At 44.4% G+C, this 26,316-nt stretch overlaps 1 protein-coding gene across 3 annotated transcripts in view; it reads left to right on the forward strand.

Moving 5' to 3' along the window:
* The window catches only part of PTDSS2 (phosphatidylserine synthase 2), a 73,653-nt gene that overhangs the window by 21,547 nt on the left and 25,790 nt on the right, over positions 1–26,316 (forward strand). For 2 of the 3 annotated variants that reach the window (XM_077288016.1, XM_077288015.1), the window contains one exon: positions 21,014–21,115. In XM_077288016.1, the coding sequence (XP_077144131.1) occupies positions 21,014–21,115 (102 nt within the window). Of the gene's footprint in view, positions 1–3,565; positions 3,648–21,013; positions 21,116–26,316 lie in introns of those variants that run through there. The other variant, XM_077288017.1, reaches the window with a different exon arrangement.

Genomic DNA, 26,316 nt, shown 5'->3' on the forward strand with positions numbered 1-26,316 from the left:
TACATTGTTTGTTACTTATTTATTGCTCTGTTACACTTTGGGCTATTTTTTGTGCTCTTTTCAAGCCCCATTTTATAACAATATCTTGTGTGATTTATTTAATTAATAAAATGTGTTTATATATACTTCTATTATCTAGCAAGACTCAATTTTTCTCTGTATAACATACAGTTAACCTGTCAGACAAGCATTATCCTGTTGGGACCACACAGAATGGCATCATGGGCCGTGTGTGGCCCCCAGGCGGCAGGTTTTGCCCCCTCGGGATTGGACCAACTATCCGAACTTTCTGACACATCCCGTGCACCATTCTTACTGGTAACAAGATGGACACCACAGAAGCCTCCTGTATACCTCAGGGGGTCCGCAGCAGGCCAAGTCATGAAGGGGATCCGGCTGGTTGAGCAAGTAATGGTGTCCTCTAATAAGTAGTCAGACCGGTGGCACTGGTTTAGTCTGGATGGGAGGCCGGCAGGAATGCGGACCATAAGTGTTCCTAGATTTATCTGCTCAAGTCATTAGGCTGAAATGAGGTTTCCCACAGGTTACGTCTTGGCCATTATGGGATTTTTCTCCTATTTTTTTTTTTTTCCTTTAATCATTAACTGATTTGTATTTCCCATGCACATAATACGGTTCTGTTCCGGTGACTTCTTCCATGGTGGTGTAGAATAGTAATGCCACCAGTCATTTTCCTGTAGTTCTCTGCTGTCCTGGGCGCGCTCCTGGCGGCTATAACCTCCCTATAGTGGTACGTGCACATGACTACAAGCCGGCGTACCCAGATTCTTGCAGGATGAAGGCCATCTTGGAAAACTCCAGCCGTGTTTTTTCCTGAAGCCTCTTTTTTTTTTTTTTCGGGTCTTTTTGGCATCGGGAGAGTTGTCATGTCACTCCGGAGAACCGCTCCCAGAGTGTGAAAAATCTGCTAAGACGCCCAAAAGACTGACCATGAGCACGGCAGGTGGCTCTTACCCTGCAGGGCGAATGTTCATTATTTTTTTGTATTTCTTACATTGAACCTGACCTGCTGCCCGGCCTGTATGGTCTCGGCCTGTATGGTCTCGGCCTGTATGGTCTCGGCCATGTGTGTGACTCTGAGATGCTGCGCTGTTTCAAAGAAAAACATTTCTTAAAAGCTGCCATGGACTAAGCAGCACAGAAGACTAGCCAGACAGGCGGGACCATGGTGGCTTCTCCCTGCTTCCATAGGGAAAGACCTGTCAGTGATTAGCGGCAGGTGGGCGGCCCGCCTCTTCCACTAGTGTCTTGTGCGGCTCGGTCTCTGGTGGCTTTTAGAATGTTTCTCTCTGAAATGCCGCTACATCTCGGGGTCACCTACATGGCTGAGATCATATATCCAGTGTGTGATACCTGTGGCTTGTGGTTCAGGCAACATGTAGCAGCTGGCGGCTTCTCTTTAAGCACTTTCAGGTGGGTTGTGGCGGACCCTTCTGAAAAGACGCCGTGTGCACATACCTATCCTCTCCGATCATGGTGGCTTACGCTCTCTGATGGTGGAGGAGGTGACAGTAACTTTGCTGCCTTGTAGATAGGCCAGTGCCCCATGCGGATGGATGGAGAAATATGCAAGAAGAGTCTTGAGGTATTGCCAGATACATTCTTTTTTATGGCAATGTTTCGACATATAGGCCTTTTTCTTCACCCAAGACATGAAGTGAACATATACCCTGCCATAAGTCAATCAGTAAAAGCAATAGTGCGTATAAATAACATGGGGTACTAGGTAAACGAACAAAAAAAAAAGCGTAAGGCCATCCCACCAGCGCCAAGGTGTACCCAAATTTGGGATGGTCCTAACCTCTAGAATTAAAACCTTACCCTGCGTCAATGTGAATAAGGGCTGAGCAGGACCAGGTCCCAAATATGGACACCCAGCAAAATGGAAAACTATATAAATGTAATGTCCAGCTCATGGAAGGGAGGCCGCATCTTTACCTGCACCTATCTATCTATATAATCATCTAAGGGTCACTTCCATCTGTTTGTCTGTCACGGAAAGCCCGTGTCGCTGATCGGTCGCTGCTGGCAGGCCACAACCAATCAGCGACGAGCACAGTCCGGCCTCGAATTCACACCTTCCTACTCTTCGTCAGTGCCCCCCTCTAGTCAGCGCTCACACAGGGTTAATGGCTGCATTACACCACGTTATGCCGCGGTGTAACGCAGTCCGTTAACGCTGCTATTAACCCTGTGTGACCAACTTTTTACTATTGATGCTGCCTATTCAGCATGGGCTGTTATATACTATGTGGCTGTTAGATGCTACATGGCTGTGCTATATGCTGCGTGGGCTGTGCTATATGCTGCGTGGGCTGTGCTATATGCTGCGTGGGCTGTGCTATATGCTGCGTGGGCTGTGCTATATGCTGCGTGGGCTGTGCTATATGCTGCGTGGGCTGTGCTATATGCTGCGTGGGCTGTGCTATATTTCTCTGCTGTATCTGTGCATCATGAATCGTGGTATGTGTTAGAGGGGGCCCACTGAGACTTTCGCCCGGGGCCCTCAAAAACCTGGAGCAGGCCCTGGCTTCACTGTTGCCCGCAGGGCGTGACCAATCAATCAGCCACAGTTGCAGTCCGGCCGAGAATTGGCGCGGAATTTGAACCACGCTTCGCTAATTGGTCGCGCCTGGCCGGCCGAATCCTGTTTATAAATTGCATTATTCTGAAAACTTCATAAATAAACTACATACATATTCTAGAATACCCGATGCGTTAGAATCGGGCCACCATCTAGTTTATTTATATACACTATTGCTTTTATTTACTTACATGTGTATATGTGAATGTTGTTGATTTGGGTCCTGTCTGTGTAGCGGCCGGTGTGGACATGTTCCTACTTTGGATGCATCCCGCCTTATACTCCAGGAAATGTTTTCGGTTAGTTTTCCTTTCCAAGCTGTTTGTCTCTAGATGGCTTCACGTATCTTGTGACCGATAACCCATGTACGCGGTGCAGTCGTGTTGCGGTTTTATGGCTGCGCTGTATGTGTGTTAGTACTGCTTGCTTGGAGCAGTAAAATGTAACCTCAGAGCGTTTTTAACTCCTTGAGAATTGAGAACCTGTTGTGCTGGTTCTTCTGAGTTCCTGTCCTTGCTGGTGAGAGGTCAAGTGAATGGCGCTATTGCTTTACTTGGTGCTAACGTTTTATTTCTCTGTTGCCATTCTTAAGTGCTCATTGTTAAGTGTAAGTGCGCGGCTTGGCAACCGTGAAGAATGCCGTGTGTGGGGGTTGTTTGTCGTTTGTGTGCAGAGTTCGTTAATGCCCTCGTCCTCACTCCCTTAGGGTTACATATTTAGAAACCTTCAATCCAAATAAAGGAATCCAAGTATAGAAAATGCAAAAAATAAAAATCCCAGCATGTCTGCCTTGTATATACTCTTCTTCTCATCCTATTCTGTGATATGGACCTGAAAACTAAAGACTCCTCTGGTTATCTGACTTAGCCCATTGACTTTCACCTTCCTCTTTGTAACAAACCTGAAGCTGTGACTGGTAGACCCTGGCCCCACCTCTTTAGTCCCACCCACTTGTCTGCTGAGAATGAAAAGTAATGCCCATGAGCACAAGATTTTGTTTTAGGAGCATGCAGGTCCCCGAGCAGACTGACGGACACTGTGGGCAAGTTTGTTTTTCTTTTATAATTTAACTCTGTGTCTTGTGCCTTTAAATGACATTCTATTACTTGCATGCTTATAAACTGTATTGTGCATAGTTTACTGTCCTGTGCAGGCAGCCGTGCTTTTTACAGCATTGACCAGAGACCTGTCACCCCTCAAAACTGAAGCTACTTATTCATGCATATAGGAGACTCAATCAATCCTACTCCTAGCATAGATATTATGTACTTTGTTTTACCTAAAGGTTTAATTTAGTATGTAAATATTCAGTGTAAAGAGTCCTTGGCACCCCCTTAGCTTGGCCGAGCGCTCAGTGCCCTATTCTGCCTTTCAATTACATTCCTCCTTGCTTTCCTAATTTTTTATAATCGCTCTTACTTTGGAGCACTACCGGGATTGAATCCTCAGCCCTGCACACACTGACACTGCAGGAGCCCAGTGAGTACTGGCATTGTCAGTGCTCTCACCTATCTCTGCAGCATCAGGCCTCCAGCTACTGTGTGATCCTGTCTGCAGCGAGCGGCCATGACATACAGGAGAGGAGGATGAGACTGTACCTGTACACACAGCCATTGTGCGCTCTGATCCTGCAGTGTCAGTGTGCGCAGGGCTGAGCGTTCATATCAGGCAGCGCTCCAAAGCGAGCTCTGTATCCTCATAAGGGGAGATGCTCAGGATTATAACCAAGGGGACAGAACTGTGCACCTGAGCCCTTGGCAGTATTAAATGTGTGCAAAAGACCCCTCATTTACATATCCATTAAAATGGATTTTATATAAAACAATGAGTTAAACTAAAATAATTACGGTATTTTATGTCAGCCTGTCCCCTTAAATGAATATATGGTTTACTTTCATTTTGGGAGTGGCAGTCCCTTTAACCTTTTGAATGAAGAGCTTACCAATGACTCCCAGATTTCATGCTCCATCTGGACGAACACGTGACTGCTGCAGCCAATTACTGACTATAGCTGTGACTAAGGCCGGACAGATCTGTGTTTCACAGTCCAATGTATGGACTGGCCACAGGTCTTCATATAAAGCTGCCTCATTCGGGTCAGGAGACCCTTGGCCAGATCGTGCATTGGACCATGAATCTCCATCTAATGAAGATATCCTGAAAGGTGGGGATCTCAAACTTACAAAAGAGCTGGCACATCCCACAACCAGCCCCCATATGAGCTCACCAAGGGGGAGGTGTGTGGGCCTAACCAGATAATCGGTGTTTGGGTTTTGGTCTCGTCATTACTGGAAGGTACAGGTTGCTGTGGAACTGTCTGCTTTCCGAAGGAGTACCTCCCTACACTAAGCGCTGAGCCATTTCCGTGACATCAGGTGTAATCATTTTCTATTGTTATCCATTTTACGCAGTTGTATATACTGTAGTGTTTGTTCCCATTTTGTATCATCTTTGTGCTTTATAAACGCTGCCTACCTTTCTGGATTAAATATATAAAATTTAATAGTTCTGTTCCTCTTGCTCTGTAAACCGCACCCCTGAAGCCATATACTGCCTGGGTGTCCAATTGGACTGTGTAAATGATTGGTGATGGCAGCTAGTGCAGTAATTACTTTTATTGTTCATCACTCATCAGTCAATTGCATAATTGTCCTGACGATTGGGGACAGTGGAGCTGTGTCCTCTGACAAACTGGTGCTAGCGATGGGATCTGCGTGACCTCTCCGGTGTTATCCGTGACAGTTGCCATATATTATCACAGATATGCAGCCACCCAACGTCTCCAAGTAATTGATGGCTGGGGGTTTCAGCTGCCAGACCTGTGACCCATCAGCTGATTGCTTATCGGTCCTCATTTTGGGAAAGTTCAGGTGGTATGAGCTGCCCATGCATCTCTCTCCGATCCTATCGATGTGTGGCAACACATCCAGATTCTGCCGCTGGCTTTTCTGGGTGGCTACGGATGAAGGTCAGTCTACACCAGCGGCACAGATGGCAGCAGACCTTTTTGAGATTCCATGGTTTTCTCCTGTCAGCAGTTCTCTGACACTGGAGAACTCTGCTTCATAATCGGAGGAAGCAGCGCTGAGCTCGTAGAAGGCTTGGGATAGAATAGCCCTTACCGCGGAGGCCAGGTCACAGCTCCTGCAAAATGGAAGGTTGGTGGGAAATGCTTAATGGCCTGTGATTAAGGTGTTCAGGGGTTATTACTGAGCAAGAACACTTTTTCCATGTCTCGTATAGAAATGCAAGTTGTGATTTTCAATATACCGGTAGGGTTTCCATAGAAATCTTTCTAGAGAACTAGTGCACAGGATCGTGGCGTGGCTGCAGTCTCCATCATTGATGGATTGTTAGCTGGAGCCGTCGGGTCACGTGGTAGCCAGAGACCAGAGGTATTTGGTTGCCTTGTCTATACGGCCCTGAGTGACGTTCACATAAATCTCATATATCTTTAGGATACCAGTTTACACTATAACTACCATACTCTAAATCGATTTGTGACCCATCTTTTCTTATTTCAGATGAGATAAACAGACGTGTTTTTAAAGAGGATCTTACACTGGATTATTTTTATTTCTTTACTTTAACAGTAGGCCCGTTAATTGGTGCTACCCCAGTGATTCTGGAACAGTTTTTTTTTTTTTTTGTGTGTGTCATTCCACTCCAGCCATAATTTCCATTTGCAGACACTGTGTTTTGGGGTACTGCCCCTCATCAGTACAAAGTGTGTTATCTGGTTTGGCTGGGTGAGAGGCGTCTGACCAGGATCCAAGGGGTAACGCTTCTCCTTGCGAAGAGTGACATGCTAAGCCTGACATGCTGAGATGAGGAGGAAATACCCCGAAACAGTATCTGCAAATTGAGATTCTGGTTTTGGCCTTTATCCTAAGTCATATGACAAGTTTCGTTCGAGAGTTGACACTGACTGTTAGGATTGCTGCTTCCTATAGGTGGCGCTAGAGATCTAGCAGTTCCTCTCTGAAGAGACCATTTGTATGTGTCCCAGAGGAGCATCGTTCCAGAATGAATGGAACCTCGGTAAAGGACGTACTCCGTTTAAAGAAGAGCTATCCTTGGATTTTTTTATTTAAAGAGTAAAATTGACTTGCTGCCATGCCCAATGGCCTCGCAAATCCTTACAGTGCTCTACCGTTATCTAAGCCCTGAAACTACACCCACAGAATGCTACTAGTCTGTACAGCAATGACATAGGCGGGGCTGGAAGGGAAATTAATTTGTCATCATTACTTATTATCATTATTGGATTTTGGCAGTGCCTGCCATGTAATGATGAGGTAACTACAGTTCTTCATTTTCCTCCTTGCAATGCTTATGTTCCCTCTGACTGGGGAGTTCCTAAATGTCTGACCAAAGTTACTGTATACCTACATGAATGTCATTTAACATGATGGTCCACATATTTACCTAATTATGCAGAGCATATAACCTCAGGGTAACACAGAAAACCCCTCCTTGTCTGTGTCCAGTGGTTTGTTCCACAACAAACAGTTCTCTGCTCAGCTGAATCTGTGGAATAGGCCACTTCAATCAATTAATGGAGGGGTTCTGGGTGTATCCCTGGAGCTAGTGTGGTCGGGTATCAGTGCCTTCTTGGGGTCAATCTGTTTTTGCAGGGTTTTTTTTCTGTCTTCTTACTTTCTGCTCCATAGCAGAAATGTAGAGAAGAATCTCCTGGTAACCCAACTGGCCAACACCCTCCCTCCCCCCTAAATATCATTGTGCTGTGCCCAGCTTATGAATATAGTCAGTTATGGACACACTATTCTGGAACAGACCAACGAGAGTAAAAAGAAAGGCTTTCCGGTAATAAACAAAAACACAACAATTTTTATTTTTTAAATTGGAAACTCGTGTCAACGCAACATAAAGGTTTTCTTTTCCCTGTTACAAATTTTATGCCAAAAATAAATGTAGTTATAATGTCAGTTCACTTAAGGGAGAAGCATTACAATATGTAGGGCGGGCCGCTTATGGTGGAAGTTGTGTGGGTACCACAGCGATGTGGCACAAATGACCCGGAGGATTGCCCAGTAATATAGCTGTGGTGACGTGTTATCTGGGGAGTAACTCCCTCTGATCGGTCTCCCATCATTGCAGCCACATTAATCCACTATTGATGTGGCCGTCTGTAGATGCCCATACTGATCTAATCTAACCATCTGTGTATGGCACCCCTGGATCTCTCCCAACAGAAGCGTGCTGCCTCCTGGCTTCCAGCTCATGGTGGGTGCTGTACTCCTGATTGAGCGTTCGGACCAGCAGTGTAGGTGCATTACTGGTCTGGGCTGGCAGAGAGCTAGGGCACTTGTGCCGGCCAGATCCATCCAGCTTCAGGGCAGGATTTACAACCTCTATCCTATAGTAAATGGCATGCAAGTGCTGCGCCCCTTCCCTACTTGACCATTTATGATGGTTTGTAAGTTGGGCATCGAGCTGTAAACTAGAGAAATGAAAAATATTTCCTTGAGAATGGAGAAGATTTTTAATAAGATGTAAATAGGAAAGTTGCTTTCATTTCAAGCACTTAGGAATTTCATCCATTTAAGTAGATGAGACGACCCCATTAAGGATCATGTAGTTTTAATTTAAACACCTGATCCTTTCATTCCCGCAGGAGATCAGTGGCTGGTGTCTCATTGTGGCTTAGGCTACTTTCACACTAGCGTCGGGCTCGGCCCGTCGCAGTGCGTCGGGCCGAGGTTCCCGACGCTAGCGTTGTCTCCGCCGCACAACGGGGGCAGCAGATGCATTTTTCCAGCGCATCCGCTGCCCCATTGTGAGGTGCGGGGAGGTGGGGGCGGAGTTCCGGCCGCGCATGCGCGGTCGGAAAAAGTAGACCGTCGGCGGCAAAAAACGTTACATGTAGAGTTTTTTGCTCCCGACGGTCCACCACTGCACGACGCATCCGTCGCACGACGGGTGCAGCGTGTGGCAATCCGTCACAATGTGTCGCTTCATGTTAATCAATGGTGAAAAAACGCATCCTGCAAACACTTTTGCAGGATGCGTTTTTTCGGCAAAACGACGCATTGTGACGGAATGCAGTTAACGCTAGTGTGAAAGTAGCCTTACCACGCTGAAGGCACATGAACACTTGTCTGTGTGGCCGATATTCATCTGATACATGGCCAAGGTGTATTGGCGCCATAGTGACACGGTCACCCATCACGTTGTATATTGCAAATCCAAGATGTAACTTATTACTCTGATATCTGTGGCAGAATTCCAAGGCTTACACTGGGATTTCTGCAGTGGAGGTGCTGAGAGAATGCAGCAGATCCGCACAAGGATGAGCCCCGCTGTCCTACAATGGCGCTAAGCCTCAGCTTCTCTGCCTGAAATAACTAGTGCAGAGGATTCATTTTTGTGCTGGGGCTGAAAATGCGTGTTGGCTCTGAGGCTTAATTTGAAAAAGTGACTTGGAAGGAATACATTAATATTATACAGAAAGGTGAGAACCCCATATTAGATCCCTCTCTAGCAAGCCATAAGACTTTATCTTTTATTTAATTGATTAAAATACATGTGAGGTGTATATAAAAATGTCCCTAATCTGCCTTCTATTTATATACTTTACGGAAGACTTTCTTACAGACTTTCAATAGATGGCACCCTGGGGTGTCCTCATTATATGGCAGAACAAGACCTAAATTAGTGCACAAGTCCCCCCAACATGTTTCATGCCTTGTCCCATCCCCTGATGTGTTTAACACACGTTGGGGTTCCGAGACTTGTATACGGACCTTCCATTGTAGACGTTCAGTGGCCGGTCTGTCATGTACAGGAGTAATCCTATGCTGATTGCTTGTTAGTTGTTCTAAGGTTTTCCGGTCACTTCCTTCCTCTAGATAATGCCTATGCATTAGAATAATGGTTATTTTATCGTTATCGGCTAGTAGTCCGGATCAGGTTGTGTGCTGAGTTACTATCTGTGACAAGTTCTCAGGAGCACATTCCCCCCTCCTCAATTATCTATTCGCAGCAGAAGACTATGAGAAGCTGCAGTGTCAGATCTTGTAAAACGGGACCAGTCACTATATTCTGCTGTCAGCACTGCAGGGTTTACATATCTGCTCATTGGAAGGGCACCTTGTAGATACACTACTCACAAAAAGTTAGAGATATTTGGCTTTAGGTTGAAATTCAGGAAAACTTAATATGACCATTTCTAAACTTTTAAGTGTCCATGTCCAACCGTTCAATGTTTCAGTACTTTTTGCACAACTTGGAGCTTAATGGCAAAATTCACAACAAATGTTTTATCCACGAATTGGCCAATAAATTTGGGGCTCAATTAGAATTGGTATTACAGTTCTTCTCATCAGTCTGTTCACATTTTTACATCATGAGACCAAGACCAGACCTAACAACTGTTCACCAGGACCTCGCTATTGTGAGGCTTCAAGCATAATGTTCTCAGACGGAAGTGACCACTGAGCTTAGAGAGTCTGTCATCAGCAGGTGACAACAGAGAGACTGGAAGAGTCAGAGAGGCAGAGAAGCGGACGTCCTTTGGCCACATCGCACCCTGATGACCGCTTCATTGTGGACAATGCCCTTCGGCACCTGATGATGAATGCCACACAACTCCAGCCACATTTTAGAGGAGGTGGGAAGCACCCAAGTGTCACGTCAGACCATTCAAAATCATTTACTCCAGCGAGGTCTGCGTGCTAGTTGGCCTGCAAGGGAGGTATCTGACCTCACCACCAGGCACAGGAGTCCTCTACGCTGGACAAGGGACCAGTGGGCCTCAGAACTGTGCACTGATGAAAGTGGATTCACGCTGAGCAGAAATAATGGCCACCAACTATGTTGGAAACATCAAGGAGAGCGCTATGCATCAGCCACTGCTGTCTCCAGACGAGCCTTTGGTGGTGGTGTTAGTGTGGCCAGGTGTGCCTAGTCAATACAGAAATGCCCTACACTTTGTAAATGGCACAGTGACAAGCCCCTACTACTTAAAGAACATAATTAAACCAGTCATTGTGCCTCTGCATGAACACGACAGGCCAAATCTTCATGGATGACCATTTTCCAGCTCTTCAAGGTCCCATAATTAGGGAACGGCTGCTGGAGACTGAGGAAGTTCAAATGGAGCGGCCTGTACTTTCTCCAGATCTCAATCACATAGGAAACCTTTAGGATCAGCTGAGTCGCTGTGTAGAGGCTCATAACTCTGTACCCAAGAACCTCAATAACTTGAGGGCCGCCATTCAAGAATCTGTATGGTGATATCCTGTTGCACCGCTTTACAGCAGATGATGGACTGGGCATGTTTTATTTCAACATGCCCAATCTTCTTTCTATTTTTCACGTGAGAAACCATGTGAGGTGTCTGCCAGTAGCCTTGTCCCCTCTATACAGAATGCATGCTGGCTTATCTAAGCCCATTATGTATCTGTATAGAGCAGTTGGGAGAAATAGTATTCAGCTGACTGGTATCTGAAATATATTGCCAACTTAAGAGGGTTGTCAGCTATTCTTGAGTGCAATATTCATTAGTGTAAAATAAAAATAACCTACTCCCCTCCCACACTGGTACCATTTCAGGGATGTTGACCCAGGTGCTTGCCTGACATTATGCTAGAAGAGCACTGCAGCCAGTCGGTGGTCAGTATTTGCCTGCTGCACTTGCACTTTCTTCAGGTGAGCTTCAGATGTCTGAAGAAAGTGTGATAACGTATTAAACATCAGCCCTTTAATATGGGTTGTGATGTTCTACTGGCATAAAGTCATGGTGGTGCTATACTGGCATCGCTGGACCGCTTTACATGGGGGATTATATTTAAGAAAGGAATGTGCAAGTGCAAGGGATCTGTCAGTAACATTTGCCCCAGACTAGTACTGGATAGGGAAGCGTAAAACCTTTCCATAGGTACCAATTTCACTGCAATATATTTCATATGGTGTACAAATTAGTAATTTATTCGCATGCACTGGTGGGTGTAATACCGTAGTCTTGCAGTCCTCAGCTCTGCTTCTTTCAGTCAGCGCTACCCTCTGCTGCTTTACTGTGAGAACAGTGGTGATGTCCTGCAGCAGAGCCTCTGTCTCCACTGTTAATTATGAAGAGGAGCTCCGGGGAGCTGAGGACTGCAAGTGCACCCGTAAACCCAGCAGCGCACTTGTGAGCCTAATTTACATATGACTAAAACCCACATTTCTGTGCCCCCAGTTTGTGGTGTAAGGGAATGTGCACACGTTCAGGTTTTTTCGTGTTTTTTTCGCATTTTTTCACGATAAAAACGCTATAAAAACTCATTAAAAACGCATACATTATGCATCCTATCATTTAGAATGCATTCTGCAATTTTTGTGCACATGATGCGTTTTTTTCCGCGAAAACGCATCGCGGTAAAAAAAGCAGCATGTTCATTCATTTTGCAGGTTTTTTTCCGCGTTTTTCCCGCTATTCTATGCATTGGGAAAAAACGCAGTAAAAACGCGTTAAAATCGCGGTAAAAACGCATGCGGATTTCTGGCAAAAATGTCCGGTTTTTGTCAGGAAAATTTCTGCCAGAAATCCTGACGTGTGCACATAGCCTAATAGGTACCATGCACATGTTTATACCCTGTCCTGCGCTACTGCAGGGCCAATGTTACCGAATGCCTTTACAGACTTCAGGGAAAGTCTAATAAAACCCACCTGACACTATAATTGCTATGCCTAATTACTCTTGTGTCCCACCCTTGTAAACGTTTCATCGCTGAACCTTCCCACCCCAACTCATGTTTCTCGCACTGTATCATTTGATCCTCCACTGCTGCCATTACTAGGAACAGAGAGCGGGAAATCTAACAATCCTAGGTAAGACTTTGAAGCCATACTCCATTAGATTCTTGCTACCTTAGATGCCAGAGGCTAAATGGATTGTAATTGCACTTTTAGCTTGATTGCCGAGCATCAGACGGCTTTAGTTTTGCTTTTTTTCCTTCTGAGGGAGTGTGCCACTCTCTTCTAATGTCGGGCTAATTTACCTAATCCTCCTTACTGCGGTGTATGATAGGGGCACGCGGCACTTGGATAAGGTATTTTTCCCAGAAATATATGTACGTGTATAATTTTTTATTACAATATTTTAAAGGCCATTCCTTTAATTTAAAAGGGAATCTATACTCCTCTTTGACACCAATAAACAGCAATCATAAGAGGTTCAGTAATTGCAAAGGAACCCATGTTTCCAGATACTTATGACATCACTTTGTTGACTTTGCCTTACGTAGAAGTGTTTATCTGTAAAGTGTTCTATGTTATGGTGTCAGCCCCCAAATCAATCAGATCTGCACCAGATTGGGGTTTCCTGCTACGTCCTGTGTCCTCAGACATCGTCTGCTGGAGATGTCCGTCCTGTGCAGACGGGAGAGGATGCCCCTGTTACACAGGACACTTCACCCATGAGAGAGCCTGGCATCAAGACTGGCATATTTTTCCCCATTCATTACTCTCCTTATTCTTCCTTTTTTTTTTTTTTTTTTTTTTCACTCGTACATAGAATTTTAAAATGTTTTGCTTGTTCAGTTTCAGTTGTATTTTCTAAACTCTATATGCGAGTCCTCATTTCTGACACTTTTTTTCTCTGTGGCTTTTTTTTGCCAATACCAAGAGGGTAGAAATAATATAATAGCCACTAAAATGTATTTAAAATTTTGCTCCATAAAAATTGTTCCTGCTTATACCCAGCAGCTTCTGCTCACTCCCTATACCCAATAATCACTTGCTGGGATTGTGATCTGGAAGGCAGACGCGGCAATAAACCATCTCTTCCTTCTATGATGCCCCGATGTTCTGAATGCTCAAAAAGCGTTTTGTTTTATACGTACAGTACAGACCAAAAGTTTGGACACACCTTCTCATTTAATGATTTTTCTGTATTTTCATGACTATGAAAATCGTACATTCACACTGAAGGCATCAAAACTATGAATTAACACATGTGGAATTATATTCTTAACAAAAACGTGTGAAACAACTGAAACTGTCTTATTTTCTAGATTCTTCAAAGTAGCCACCTTTTGCTTTTATGACTGCTTTGCACACTCTTGGCATTCTCTTGATGAGCTTCAAGAGGTAGTCAATGGGAATGGTTTTCACTTCACAGGTGTGCCCTGTCAGGTTTAATAAGTGGGATTTCTTGCCTTATAAATGGGGTTGGGACCATCAGTTGTGTTGAGCAGAAGTCTGGTGGATACACAGCTGATAGTCCTACTGAATAGACTGTTAGAATTTGTATTATGGCAAGAAAAAAGCAGCTAAGTAAAGAAAAACGAGTAGCCATCATTACTTTATGAAATTAAGGTCAGTCAGTCCAAAAAATTGGGAAAACTTTGAAAGTGTCCCCAAGTGCAGTTGCAAAAACCATCAAGCGCTACAAAGAAACTGACTCACATGAGGACTACCCCAGGAAAGGAAGACCAAGAGTCACCTCTGCTTCTGAGGATAATTTTATCCGAGTCACCAGCCTCAGAAATCACAGGTTACCAGCAGCTCAGATTAGAGACCAGGTCAATGCCACACAGAGTTCTAGCTGCAGACACATCTCTACAACAACTGTTAAGAGGAGTATTTGTGCAGCAGGCCTTCATGGTAAAATAGCTGCTAGGAAACCACTGCTAAGGACAGGCAACAAGCAGAAGAGACTTGTATGGGCTAAAAAACACAAGGAATGGACATTAGACCAGTGGAAATCTGTGCTTTGGTCTGATGAGTCCAAATTTGAGATCTTTGGTTCCAACCACCGTGTCTTTGTGCGACACAGAAAAGATTTATGGATGGACTCTACATACCTGGTTCCCACCGTGAAGCATGGAGGAGGAGGTGTGATGGTGTGGGGGTGCTTTGCTGTTGGCGATTTATTTAAAATTGAAGGCATACTGAACCAGCATGGCTACCACAGCATCTTGCAGCGGCATGCTGTTCCATCCGGTTTGCGTTTAGTTGGACCATCATTTATTTTTCAACAGGACAATGACCCCAAACACACCTCCAGGCTGTGTAAGGGCTATTTGACCAAGAAGGAGAGTGATGGGGTGCTACGCCAGATGACCTGGCCTCCACAGTCACCAGACCTGAACCCAATCGAGATGGTTTGGGGTGAGCTGGACCGCAGAGTAAAGGCAAAAGGGCCAACAAGTGCTAAGCATCTCTGGGAACTCCTTCAAGATTGTTGGAAGACCATTCCCGGTGACTACCTCTTGAAGCTCATCAAGAGAATGCCAAGAAGTGTGCAAAGCAGCCATCAAAGCAAAAGGTGGCTACTTTGAAGAACCTAGAATATAAGACCTAATTTCAGTTGTTTCACACTTTAAGTATATAATTCCACATGTGTTAATTCATAGTTTTGATGCCGTCAGTGTGAATGTACAATTTTCATAGTCATGAAAATACAGAAAAATCTTTAAATGAGAAGGTGTGTCCAAACTTTTGGTCTGTACTGTATGTTACAAATTGTGGCCATTGTTTGTTTACAAAAGCCTTAAATACGGTAATTTAAAATTAACAACTCCCCAGAATAAAAATGAACTACATCCGCAATCTTATCCTCTCCCGTTGGGACAATGCCTTCTCCAGTGTATGCTTTGTCTAACCAACACTCAATGGTGCCGCAGGTGGGATCCCAGCCGGAGGACAATCATGGGTGTTGTAAGATACATTATTTTTGGAGGCTAGTCTTACTTGTTCTATCACCCATGAGGCACCATTTGGGTTCATGGTGACATACATACAATATACAGGCCATAAATATCTTGGCGCACCCAGTACCCTTCTGGACCTGCATGTGTCCAATTTAGGAGGAGGCCACAATTATGACAGATTTCTTTTCTTTGTGCAATTTACCTAGAATATTTCACTACATTGTGATTGGGAAGCACTGACTGCTCATGTAGCTTTTCAAGCGTCTATTATATAAGCCTATATAAAATTAACTACAGAGACCTCCGCCCATAAAAAGAGCGTTAGTACTTGGGAGCAGAGGGGTCCCGTCACTGTACACTACACACTACACTGGTCCTCGCAGTAGAGGGGTCCTGTCACTGTACATTACACACTACACTGGTCCTCGCAGTAGAGGGGTCCCGTCAATGTACATTACACACTACGCTGGTCCTTGAGGAAGAGGGGTCCCGTCACTGTACATTACACACTACACTGGTCCTTGCAGTAGACGGGTCCCGTCACTGTACGTTACACGCTACACTGGTCCTTGCAGTAGAGGGGTCCCGTCACTGTACGTTACACACTACACTGGTCCTTGCAGTAGAGGGGTCCCGTCACTGTACGTTACACACTCCACTGGTCCTTGCAGTAGAGGGGTCCCGTCACTGTACGTTACACACTCCACTGGTCCTTGCAGTAGAGGGGTCCCGTCACTGTACGTTACACACTCCACTGGTCCTTGCAGTAGAGGGGTCCCGTCACTGTACGTTACACACTCCACTGGTCCTTGCAGTAGAGGGGTCCCGTCACTGTACGTTACACACTCCACTGGTCCTTGCAGTAGAGGGGTCCCGTCACTGTACGTTACACACTCCACTGGTCCTTGCAGTAGAGGGGTCCCGTCACTGTACGTTACACACTCCACTGGTCCTTGCAGTAGAGGGGTCCCGTCACTGTTAAATTGGTCATTGGTGCTTTCTAATGCTAATTTATGCAGTTGATCTCGTGGGGCCTTAAACCCTTAATCAGACTAGACTGTGGAGCTACTCGCAGGACGCATGGCCTTATGTAGAACTAGTAATTTTAGAAATAAGGAATGAAAGAAAAACCTACACAATGTCTGGCAATGTTTGTTGTCGTTTGTTCCTTGTTTCTAACTCGTTCTTTTCTTTTTTTGGTGATTATCATTTTATCAGCTTGTGTTTTGTTCTCCTAATCCCCCCCCAGTAAGTTGTACATCGTAATTTTACTTGGCAATGACCATACAAACAAAGCAAACAAGGGGGCTGACCAATCCTGAATTCTCTGTTCCGGAAATATATATTTTTATTTGTGGCTCTGGGCTCTTGTTTTCTATCAGCAGGCTGCATTCTCTCCCAGGATGACCATTGTGTAGACTTTCGATTTTCTCATTCTCTCCTCCAGTATTCGTGGCCTTCATAGTAGCAGAGTCACTCTGAATAGGTGGTTTTCATCCTGTATTAGTCATTGTGGAGAAGACTTTCTATATTTGACCTTAAATTGTGAAATATTATTCACAAACTATGCATTTTGGAGTGATATGGTCACCTAATTGTCAGTGCCCCCCCAAAAAATATCCCTTTTATTAGGAGCACTCCCGCAGCCATCACGGCTTCCCAGGGAAGGATACGGTCGGCTGCGGCCACTGAAGGGGAGATGTGGTATCGCGTTCCTGTTCAGTTGAAGTGGTGTCCATGTCGTTTCATGGACAGACAAGAACCGGCAGAGCGAAAGAGGCTTCTGGTCTTCACAATCTTGAGCATAGTGAGAGTTCTCCTGCAAGTGGTCAACAAGAGGAGTCTACACCCTACGCCCTTTGTAGCTTTCCTCTTTTTTTTTTTTTTTTTTTCCTACAGATGTTGTCTTGTACGTTGGTGGATTTTGCTTCATGTTACAGGTTAAAGGGTTCGTCCGCAGCTTTCATATTGACCTTAATTGACAACATCTGCAAGGAGTTTGTATGTTCTCCCCATGTTTGCGTGGGTTTCCTCCGGGTTCTCCGGTTTCTTCCCACAGTCCAAAAACATACTGATAGGAAATAGAGTTTATGAACCCCAATGGGGACAGTGAGGATGTCCGTTAAGTGCTGTGGAATTAATGGTGCCATAAAAGTGAGTAAAATAAATAAATTGTAAAGGAGCTGACTTGGCGCACACTGCAGCGGCTGCTACCTGCATCCATCTGGAGCTGATCGGTGGTGGGGTGGGTCACTGGGTGTCATACCCTTACGCACATACCGTGTTTCCCCGATAGTAAGACACCCCCGATAGTAAGACGTAGTGGGGGTTTTAGCGGGGTCGGCTAATGTAAGACGCACCCCGAAAGTAAGACATAGTAAACTGTACATTGGAAAAATATAAGCCATAGTACCGGTACCTTTTGCTGCATTACCATATTTTTCCGCTGCCGGAATCAGAGCTGGGAAACCAAGTGGTCCCGCTGATTAAGTGCAGTGAATATTCATTAGCGGCTCCCCGCCCACCGATCAGCTGAGCGGTGAGCCAGGAGCAGCAAATGAATGCTGCACTTAAGCAGGGACACACATGGCTTCCTCAGCTGCTGATTCCTGCTGGGGAGATTTGTGTGTCCGGGGGAGGAGGAGGCAGCATCAGGGTCCAGGAGATCGCTGCATACCTGCCTGCCATGCTTGGACGCCTAGTGTTGTGCACACACAGGACCTGTGATGATGTAAGAAGTGGGCGGGCTGGAGCGTCACATGGCAGCTCAGAGCCCTCTTCTTGACATCATCACAGGTCCTTCAGGCTCTCCACTAGAATCTGCAGCTTCCTCATAACCTGTGCTGTGGAAAGGCAACAAGAGGGAGGTCCAGGGGCCGCCGGAGGGGTGAGCATATCCATATTTTTTATTTTAATTCTTTATTTTTTACATGAATTTGGATCCCAGGGCCTGAAGGAGAGTTTCCTCTCCTTCAGACCCTGGGAACCATCCTGGATACCTTCCGATACTTGCGTCCCATTGACTTGCATTGGTATCGGGTATCGGTATCGGCGATATCCGATACTTTTTGGATATCGGCCGATACCATACGATACCGATACCTTTGAGTATCGGAAGGTATCGCTCATCACTACTTACGGCGCAATCGCAATATACGGCGCAATTTTCCAATATAAGACATACCCCGAAAGTAAGACATAGTGGGACTTTTGAGTGGTAAAAGAATGTAGGACACTGTCTTACTTTCGGGGAAACACGGTAATATCCTAAAGTTTGCCATACACTCTACTTGATGGTCGTACAGCGATCTCTTCCAACAACTCTTTACATTTCTGCATTCAACCGAGTGTTCATATGTTTTCAGTGGGGTGAAGTCTTTTGTTTGGATAAATCCTTTTCTTGGTTTCGATAACACTATGTAACACAATTTTTGTTCCTGGCTTCCAAGTGTAATATTTCAACTGCTTATGTTTAAAGACTATGGAAAAATTACTACCTTCAGCACGAACTTTGATTTTATGACCACAGGCCAGAATAATTTGCTGTGCCACATTGTTGCAGAAGTACAACCCATCTTCCCTACTGAAGAAGTTGGAAAATGTTTGGTGACTTTCTCTGATGTGTGACTTGCACACTTTCATCCAACAAGTTCCACTGCTTGAGCCTGGATTTCAGAAGCTCAGCATTGGACTTGGTAAGATGAAGGTCTCTGATCAGATCGTTGACGTCTTTCTGGTTAGGAAAGTATGGCCTTCTCTCCTCAACCGCATCTGTGAAAACCTAATCTTGATCTCCAATATCTTCCTCGCTGTCTGACTTACAGCTTTTTCCTGAAGATGGCTGATCCCTCTTTGGGGGAGTTGGGGCAGTGTGGTACTGGTGCAATGGAAGAAGGAATGTCTGGATAAACTATTTGAGGTGCATTCTTGCCCGTCCGACGTTTGGCAGGATCCACCATGCAGAAGTAGCAGTTGCTTGAGTGGTCCGGTTGCCACCAAATTTGCGGAATAGCAAACTTCATGGCTCTCTCTTCTCCACTGTACCAACCTGTAACATAGCAGATATAATTAATTCGATAAAAGCAGGAAATTTTTCACATTACTTAATACAGGTAGTCCTCGACTTACGACGTTGATCCGTTCTAACACGGCATCGTAAACCAAATTTCAATGTAAGTCGGACCATACATTCATACAGTACTATACCATAATAACAGTACAGTACTGCAGACACTTAGCCTATCCAAACACCTATCCTAACACAGTACCCTACATAATTAGGGTGTTATGGCATGCAGGAGACTCGTTTTCCCCGTGTAACCGGGTACAGTGTACAGTACTGGACTCTATTCTTCCGCCACTGCACGTAGTTCGACTTACGACGCAAACCGTGTAAGTCGGAATGAGGCGTTGTATAAAGCGTCGTAACCACGAAACGATGTAACTCGAGACCGTTGTAACCCGAGGACTAACTGTACATATTTTGCTATAGTGCATTGACATATGTGAAAATGTTTTCAATTGCAACTTCTTAAACTGTACTAGATCTAAATCATTGAAATTCTACAAAATAAAGCACTGCCATCTAAACGAGCAGCAATTGTTCACCTTACCTTCAAGAGCTTTCTTGCAATATTTGCATGTGAAATGAGATGCCCAGGACTTGATCCCTGACAGGCATGCAAAAATATGCCTTGTAGGCCTCGCACATCATACGACATGCTTTCACGGAATATTTTCTCCCTGTTTCTAGAAACTTCCAGCTAATTCTGGAAAATTGTAGAAACTTCTGCACAATTCTAGAAGTTCAACAATATTCTTAAAGACTACTCGGTATTGAATACGAATCGATAAATTTCCCAAAAATGGACAAATTTCAAAATGTAATTGTCCTGATCACAGAAGCAAAGTTTTTGTGGAACAACAACTATTTTCTATTTTTTTAGGCATAATGGGTTAGGACAACACACTTTGTACCCAGGAACAAAAAAATAAATAAAAATTTGTTAGTATAATTTTTTTTAGGCACTGTTATCTTGCTTAGACCAGAATGGCCTTTTATCATCTACCTGCTGGCACCCCTCTATTGTCAAACCAGGGAACTTGTGTACCCCATTCTGTCCTAGCTATGAGCTGGCAGCCCGGAGGAGTTACACGGAACAAAGTTGTACGTGTGTCCTGCCCTTTACTTGATTGAGACCCGTGATCTTGTGACCAAGGGAGAATGGGTGACCCAAATCCCTTTATGTTTTGGGGTCCACACAGACGTAAAGCTGCCCGCACACACAAGATGGCTGATGGCTTGTTTATCACTCCGCTATCTCTCCCTATTCCCTCATTCACCTGTCTTGGCTGAATGCTCTTGTGCTTTCGTAGAGGTAGAAGAGAAAGCCACTGCCGAATGGCCCTGGTGGCGGCTTGTCTACTGAAAAGAATCAGGTGTTAAAATTCACACTGCTCGACATTGATCTCCCCCGACCTCATCTGTTGGGGTGAATTGAGGGACTATATTTACTATGTCAGTGGGTTTGGCCAACTTTAGGGGTCCGAAGTGTTGGCACTTATCCAGTGAATAGGTGAAGGCTAACTTGCACCAGAATACTTCTTTGAGGACTTTACAGCCATAGATTCCCCATGAGATTATTTAATGCGCTTTTGAGTTGTGTGTAATAAGTATGTAGTCCGATCATTACCACATTGTAATACATAACTTTTTTTTTTTCTCCCACCTTTTTGAAATGTTTATAGGAGAGCGCACACATTAACCGTGCTATTTATCCTGACGTGTTCCTTGGTATATGTCACGTTACTTGAAGAGACGCCGCAAGACACCGCCTTTAATACAAAAAGGTAAAACTTTAATGTGTCCTATTTACTGATTACATTACCGGTCTGCGGTAAGCCCTGTTCACACTGGTGTACAAAGCCCTATGTTATGGTAAAAACACATTGCCAGATACCAACTAATTCTCCCCCGAAGGATGATTTCCTGGATACACATAACATTGCGGGTTATACAGTGTGGGCCATGTATATGGATACACCTAAATAAAATGGGAATGGTTGGTGATATTAACTTCCTGTTTGTGGCATATTAGTATATGGGAGGGGGGAAAACTTTTCAAGATGGGTGGTGACCATGGCAGCCATTCTCAAGTCTGCCATTTTGGATCCAACTTTATTTTTTCCAATGGGAAGATAGTGCACCACCACATTATGGGTGTCAGATCCGAGCATTCCTACATGAACAGTTTCCTTGAGAGTGGATTGGTCGTCGTGGGCCACTTGAATGGCCACTAAGGTCTCCTGATCTGACCCCCTTAGACTTTAATCTTTGGGGTCATCTGAAGGCAATTGTCTGTGCTGTGAAGATACGAGATGTGCAGCATTTGAAACAACGGATACTGGAAGCCTGTGCTAGCATTTCTTCTGCGGTGTTGCTATCAGTGTGTCAAGAGTGGGAGAAGAGGGTTGCATCGACAATCCAACACAATTGGCAGCACTTTGAACATTATATGGGGTCATAAACTTGTAAATAACTCATGAAAGAATAAAGTTACGTTAAAACCAAGCACACCATTGTTTTTCTTGTGAAATTCTCAATAAGTTTGATGTGTCATATGACCCTCTTCCCATTGGAAAAAATAACACAAAAATATTGGGGCAAGCATATTACAATACCAAATACGTAGCGTATGTCATATCAGGAACAAAATCCAATATGCAATAGGGACTAATAAGGATCAGCTGAAAAATATATAACGCAAAACAACAAAGAAACAACAACCATAAAGATCCTATATAAAATACTTTTATTTAAATATCATTAAAAGTACCAAAAATGAACAGGTAGAAAGCACAAGGGAGGGGGGCACCCATTAAACCATGACTAGGCCAGAATATACAGGACCAGGTGTCCATTCATGAACCAGGTCGGCAGCAAAGGTGCAACATTATACCGGATTATGTACTGCACAAACCCATATAAAATTAGAGACCATGCCTATAAATCAATATCCGAATCATGGGCAGTACAGTGCTGCACAACAGTCACCATATCACGATGTACATACCTAGGCTGCAAGACCGGTGAACGAACAGGACAGCTGGGCCGAACCCCAACGCGCGTTTCGGAGCGAACGCAACGCTCCTTCCTCAGGGGGTGGGAGAATAATGAACAAAATGTGCCTTATATTCATTTCCGTGTGAAGGCAAACTAGCCGCACCTGCACATCGGCGGTGCAGACCGCCTCCATCATGGCCGCCGGCAACAAGGAACACGTGGGGCCCCACGTGACCAAGCGCCGGACGGCAAGTGGAAGCGTCCACACCGCAGAGTAACAGGCGCATGCGCACCAGGCAAAACATGTTGAAGATGCCATATTGGAAACAGGCAAGTATACGGGCAACCAGAATGTTAAATAAAATATGAAACAAACAATAAGAACACCATAAGAATGTGAATTGGCAAAACAATAATATCATACACCATAGTATCAGATGTCAATACAGAATGATAAACCCGCATAAAAAGAACTTATTGACACGAATGCAAGATTATATAACTGTAACACTAGACATCAATAACAAACAAATAGTGCATATCAAAAAGTACATATATATACATACACATGTGTAAACACATATACACATCCAGATACCACCCAAAATCAAAACGAATACACATTAAACAATGATGCACCAAAAATAAATAAAATGTCCAGTATAAACAATAACAGTAGCCCAGAAAAATGTTGACACGTAGCCACGAGAGAAAACTTGATAGATGAATCCATAGATGTTCAAAGGTTCAAATTTGTTTCAATTCTAGGCGAAGCAAATATAAAAATGAGAACATAGACAAGGCACAAACACACAATATTAAAAAAAACAGAAAAACACAAAAAGTAGGTATTGGTAAAAATACGAATTAAAATCATATGGCCGGGACATGGCCCAAGAGGCCACATAACGCACAGCAGAGAAATGGGTCACAAATATGGGGCAAAAGAGATGTTCTCATTAAGACCATCCGGATGGATGGTCCGTAGAGTCCACATCCACCTGGTTTCCAGTTGGGCCAGGCGTTTAGAGAGAGCACCTCCCCTAATATTGATGTTTCGCCTAGTATTGAAACAAATTTGAACCTTTACTTTTTGATATGCACTATTTGTTTGTTATTGATGTCTAGTGTTACAGTTATATAATCTTGCATTCGTGTCAATAAGTTCTTTTTATGCGGGTTTATCATTCTGTATTGACATCTGATACTATGGTGTATGATATTATTGTTTTGCCAATTCACATTCTTATGGTGTTCTTATTGTTTGTTTCATATTTTATTTAACATTCTGGTTGCCCGTATACTTGCCTGTTTCCAATATGGCATCTTCAACATGTTTTGCCTGGTGCGCATGCGCCTGTTACTCTGCGGTGTGGACGCTTCCACTTGCCGTCCGGCGCTTGGTCACGTGGGGCCCCACGTGTTCCTTGTTGCCGGCGGCCATGATGGAGGCGGTCTGCACCGCCGATGTGCAGGTGCGGCTAGTTTGCCTTCACACGGAAATGAATATAAGGCACATTTTGTTCATTATTCTCCCACCCCCTGAGGAAGGAGCGTTGCGTTAGCTCCGAAACGCGCGTTGGGGTTCGGCCCAGCTGTCCTGTTCGTGCACCGGTCTTGCAGCCTAGGTATGTACATCGTGATATGGTGACTGTTGTGCAGCACTGTACTGCCCATGATTCGGATATTGATTTATAGGCATGGTCTCTAATTTTATATGGGTTTGTGCAGTACATAATCCGGTATAATGTTGCACCTTTGCTGCCGACCTGGTTCATGAATGGACACCTGGTCCTGTATATTCTGGCCTAGTCATGGTTTAATGGGTGCCCCCCTCCCTTGTGCTTTCTACCTGTTCATTTTTGGTACTTTTAATGATATTTAAATAAAAGTATTTTATATAGGATCTTTATGGCTGTTGTTTCTTTGTTGTTTTCCATTGGAAAAAATGAAGTTGGATCCAAAATGGCCGACTTCAAAATGGCCTCCATGGTCACCACCCATCTTGAAAAGTTTTCCCACTCCCATATACTAATGCGCCACCAACAGGAAGTTGATATCACCAACCATTCCCATTTTATTTAGGTGTATCCATATAAATGGACCACCCTGTAGCTAATTTAGTGATAAAATGTACAATTGGTGGAGAAAGGCTGAACTTGATGGACCATGGTCTTTATAAACCTATGGGAATATGTATAACAGGAGACGTTACTTTTGAGTAGTGATCTAATTAGATCCCAGGTTGGATTACAATTAATGGTATAACCTGTTTATAGAGAACCCAGGATGCCACCATACACATTGGGTGATGGTCACAGGTCACCTCCCCCCTCAATGCGCAGGCACAGAGCATGCCCACTACACTTTACGATGGAGGTCCTTGAACATCTGTAGTCTGCAGGGTCCTAAAAGTCAGAAAAGTTAAATTTGCTTCCAATCCTGAGTTTCCCCAACAGTTTGGTGCAGTTTTTGACGCCAACGATCAGAGTGGATGTACCCTAATGACAAAGATGGGAAAGAGGAAAAAAGGAGCTATGAAAGAACGCAAGTAACCTAATTTAGCTAATAGGTGCCGAAAAACATAAAAACAAGTTATCAAACACTGATCATGGGAAGGCAGCCTTAGGGTGTGTGCCATGGATAACAGCTGAGTATTATACCATTAGCACTGGGGATTAGATTATAGGAAACCTCGTCCACACGATGCATAGAACATATGCAGGGATAATTGTCCGATGCCGCAGTTTTCACTTCTGCCTCCTGTCACTTTATACTGCCCCCCTCAGTAAAATGACACCTATACTCCTCCTCCGGTGCAGGTGTCGTTCTAGCAGTGTGAGCGCTGTCTTTCCCCTGGAATCGTGTGACATAATGTCATGCCATCCCTGCTGCCAATCAGCACTGGCTTCACTCTCCTCTCTTCAGGTAAGTCAAGAAATCCGGAGGAAGTGAGAGCAGTCACAGCTCTCAGAAAGCTTCGGCTGTCTCTTGCATCCGTAGGCAAGGACGGTGAAGTCAGCACTGATTGGCTGCAAGGATCGCGTGACCTTGTCACCTGATGCCCGGGAGAGCGAGTCTCAACACGGCTGGAACAGCGCCAGCACTGGAGGGGAATATAAGTGTTGTTTTATGATGGGGGGGAGATCATAGGGATTCAGAAGGCGATGTCTGGGTGGTGGACAACCCATTTAAGAAATTTAAATAAATATATAGAGGGAACTGTAAGGATTTTTTATTTTGATGTATATTAGAAAAGTAATTAGATTATTAAATAGACATTTAGGGTTAAAGTCATTCAAATTTGGTTTGTGAGAACCCCTGTAAGCCTTAAGATGATTTGATGGCAAAGTCCACACGTTACATACTCCCCTATGGTAGAGAAGGGAATGGAAGGTGGAGTGCAGGTACTGATCAGGAGACCAGAGGGCACGGCACAAGGACGGTCTGAGTGCCATAACCGAACACGTGCTTCATACTGGTCATGCTACTCATTCTGCCTCTCCTGACTGGAGGATGGTGGGGGTGGCTGTCTGGTTACTAGGAGGTTATCTCAAGGGCATAATCAGTTGTAGGATATTATGTTTTTGCCTGGAGCTGAGGGATTACCTCTGTGTAACCTGTCAGGTAATTAAACTGCCACTGTATGAGGAATGTTGCTAAGTCGGGCGCTGAGGGGGCCAGCAGAGCCGCCATTAATCCTTGTACCTGCGGAGGTGACACCTTTGTATAGAGCTGCACCACAACTCGCTGAGAAATAAATGTACAGGAATCCACCGATGGGCTCAAGATCCATGCCTTAAAGTAGCTAGAAGCTGAATATCAATATACCGTGTATATAATTTTATTCATAATGTTTTATTTTTGTTTCACAATCATTTTAAATAGTAGCAGCTACTTTTTTTTCCTCCCTAGAACCTTTTTATGAAGAAAGACATTCATTTTTGTTTGTTTTTTTTGCCTGTTTTTTTTTATTTACTCCCTGAGA

Source organism: Ranitomeya variabilis, chromosome 2 (genome assembly GCF_051348905.1).
Source record: "Ranitomeya variabilis isolate aRanVar5 chromosome 2, aRanVar5.hap1, whole genome shotgun sequence".
In the NCBI taxonomy this organism is placed as follows: domain Eukaryota; kingdom Metazoa; phylum Chordata; class Amphibia; order Anura; family Dendrobatidae; genus Ranitomeya; species Ranitomeya variabilis.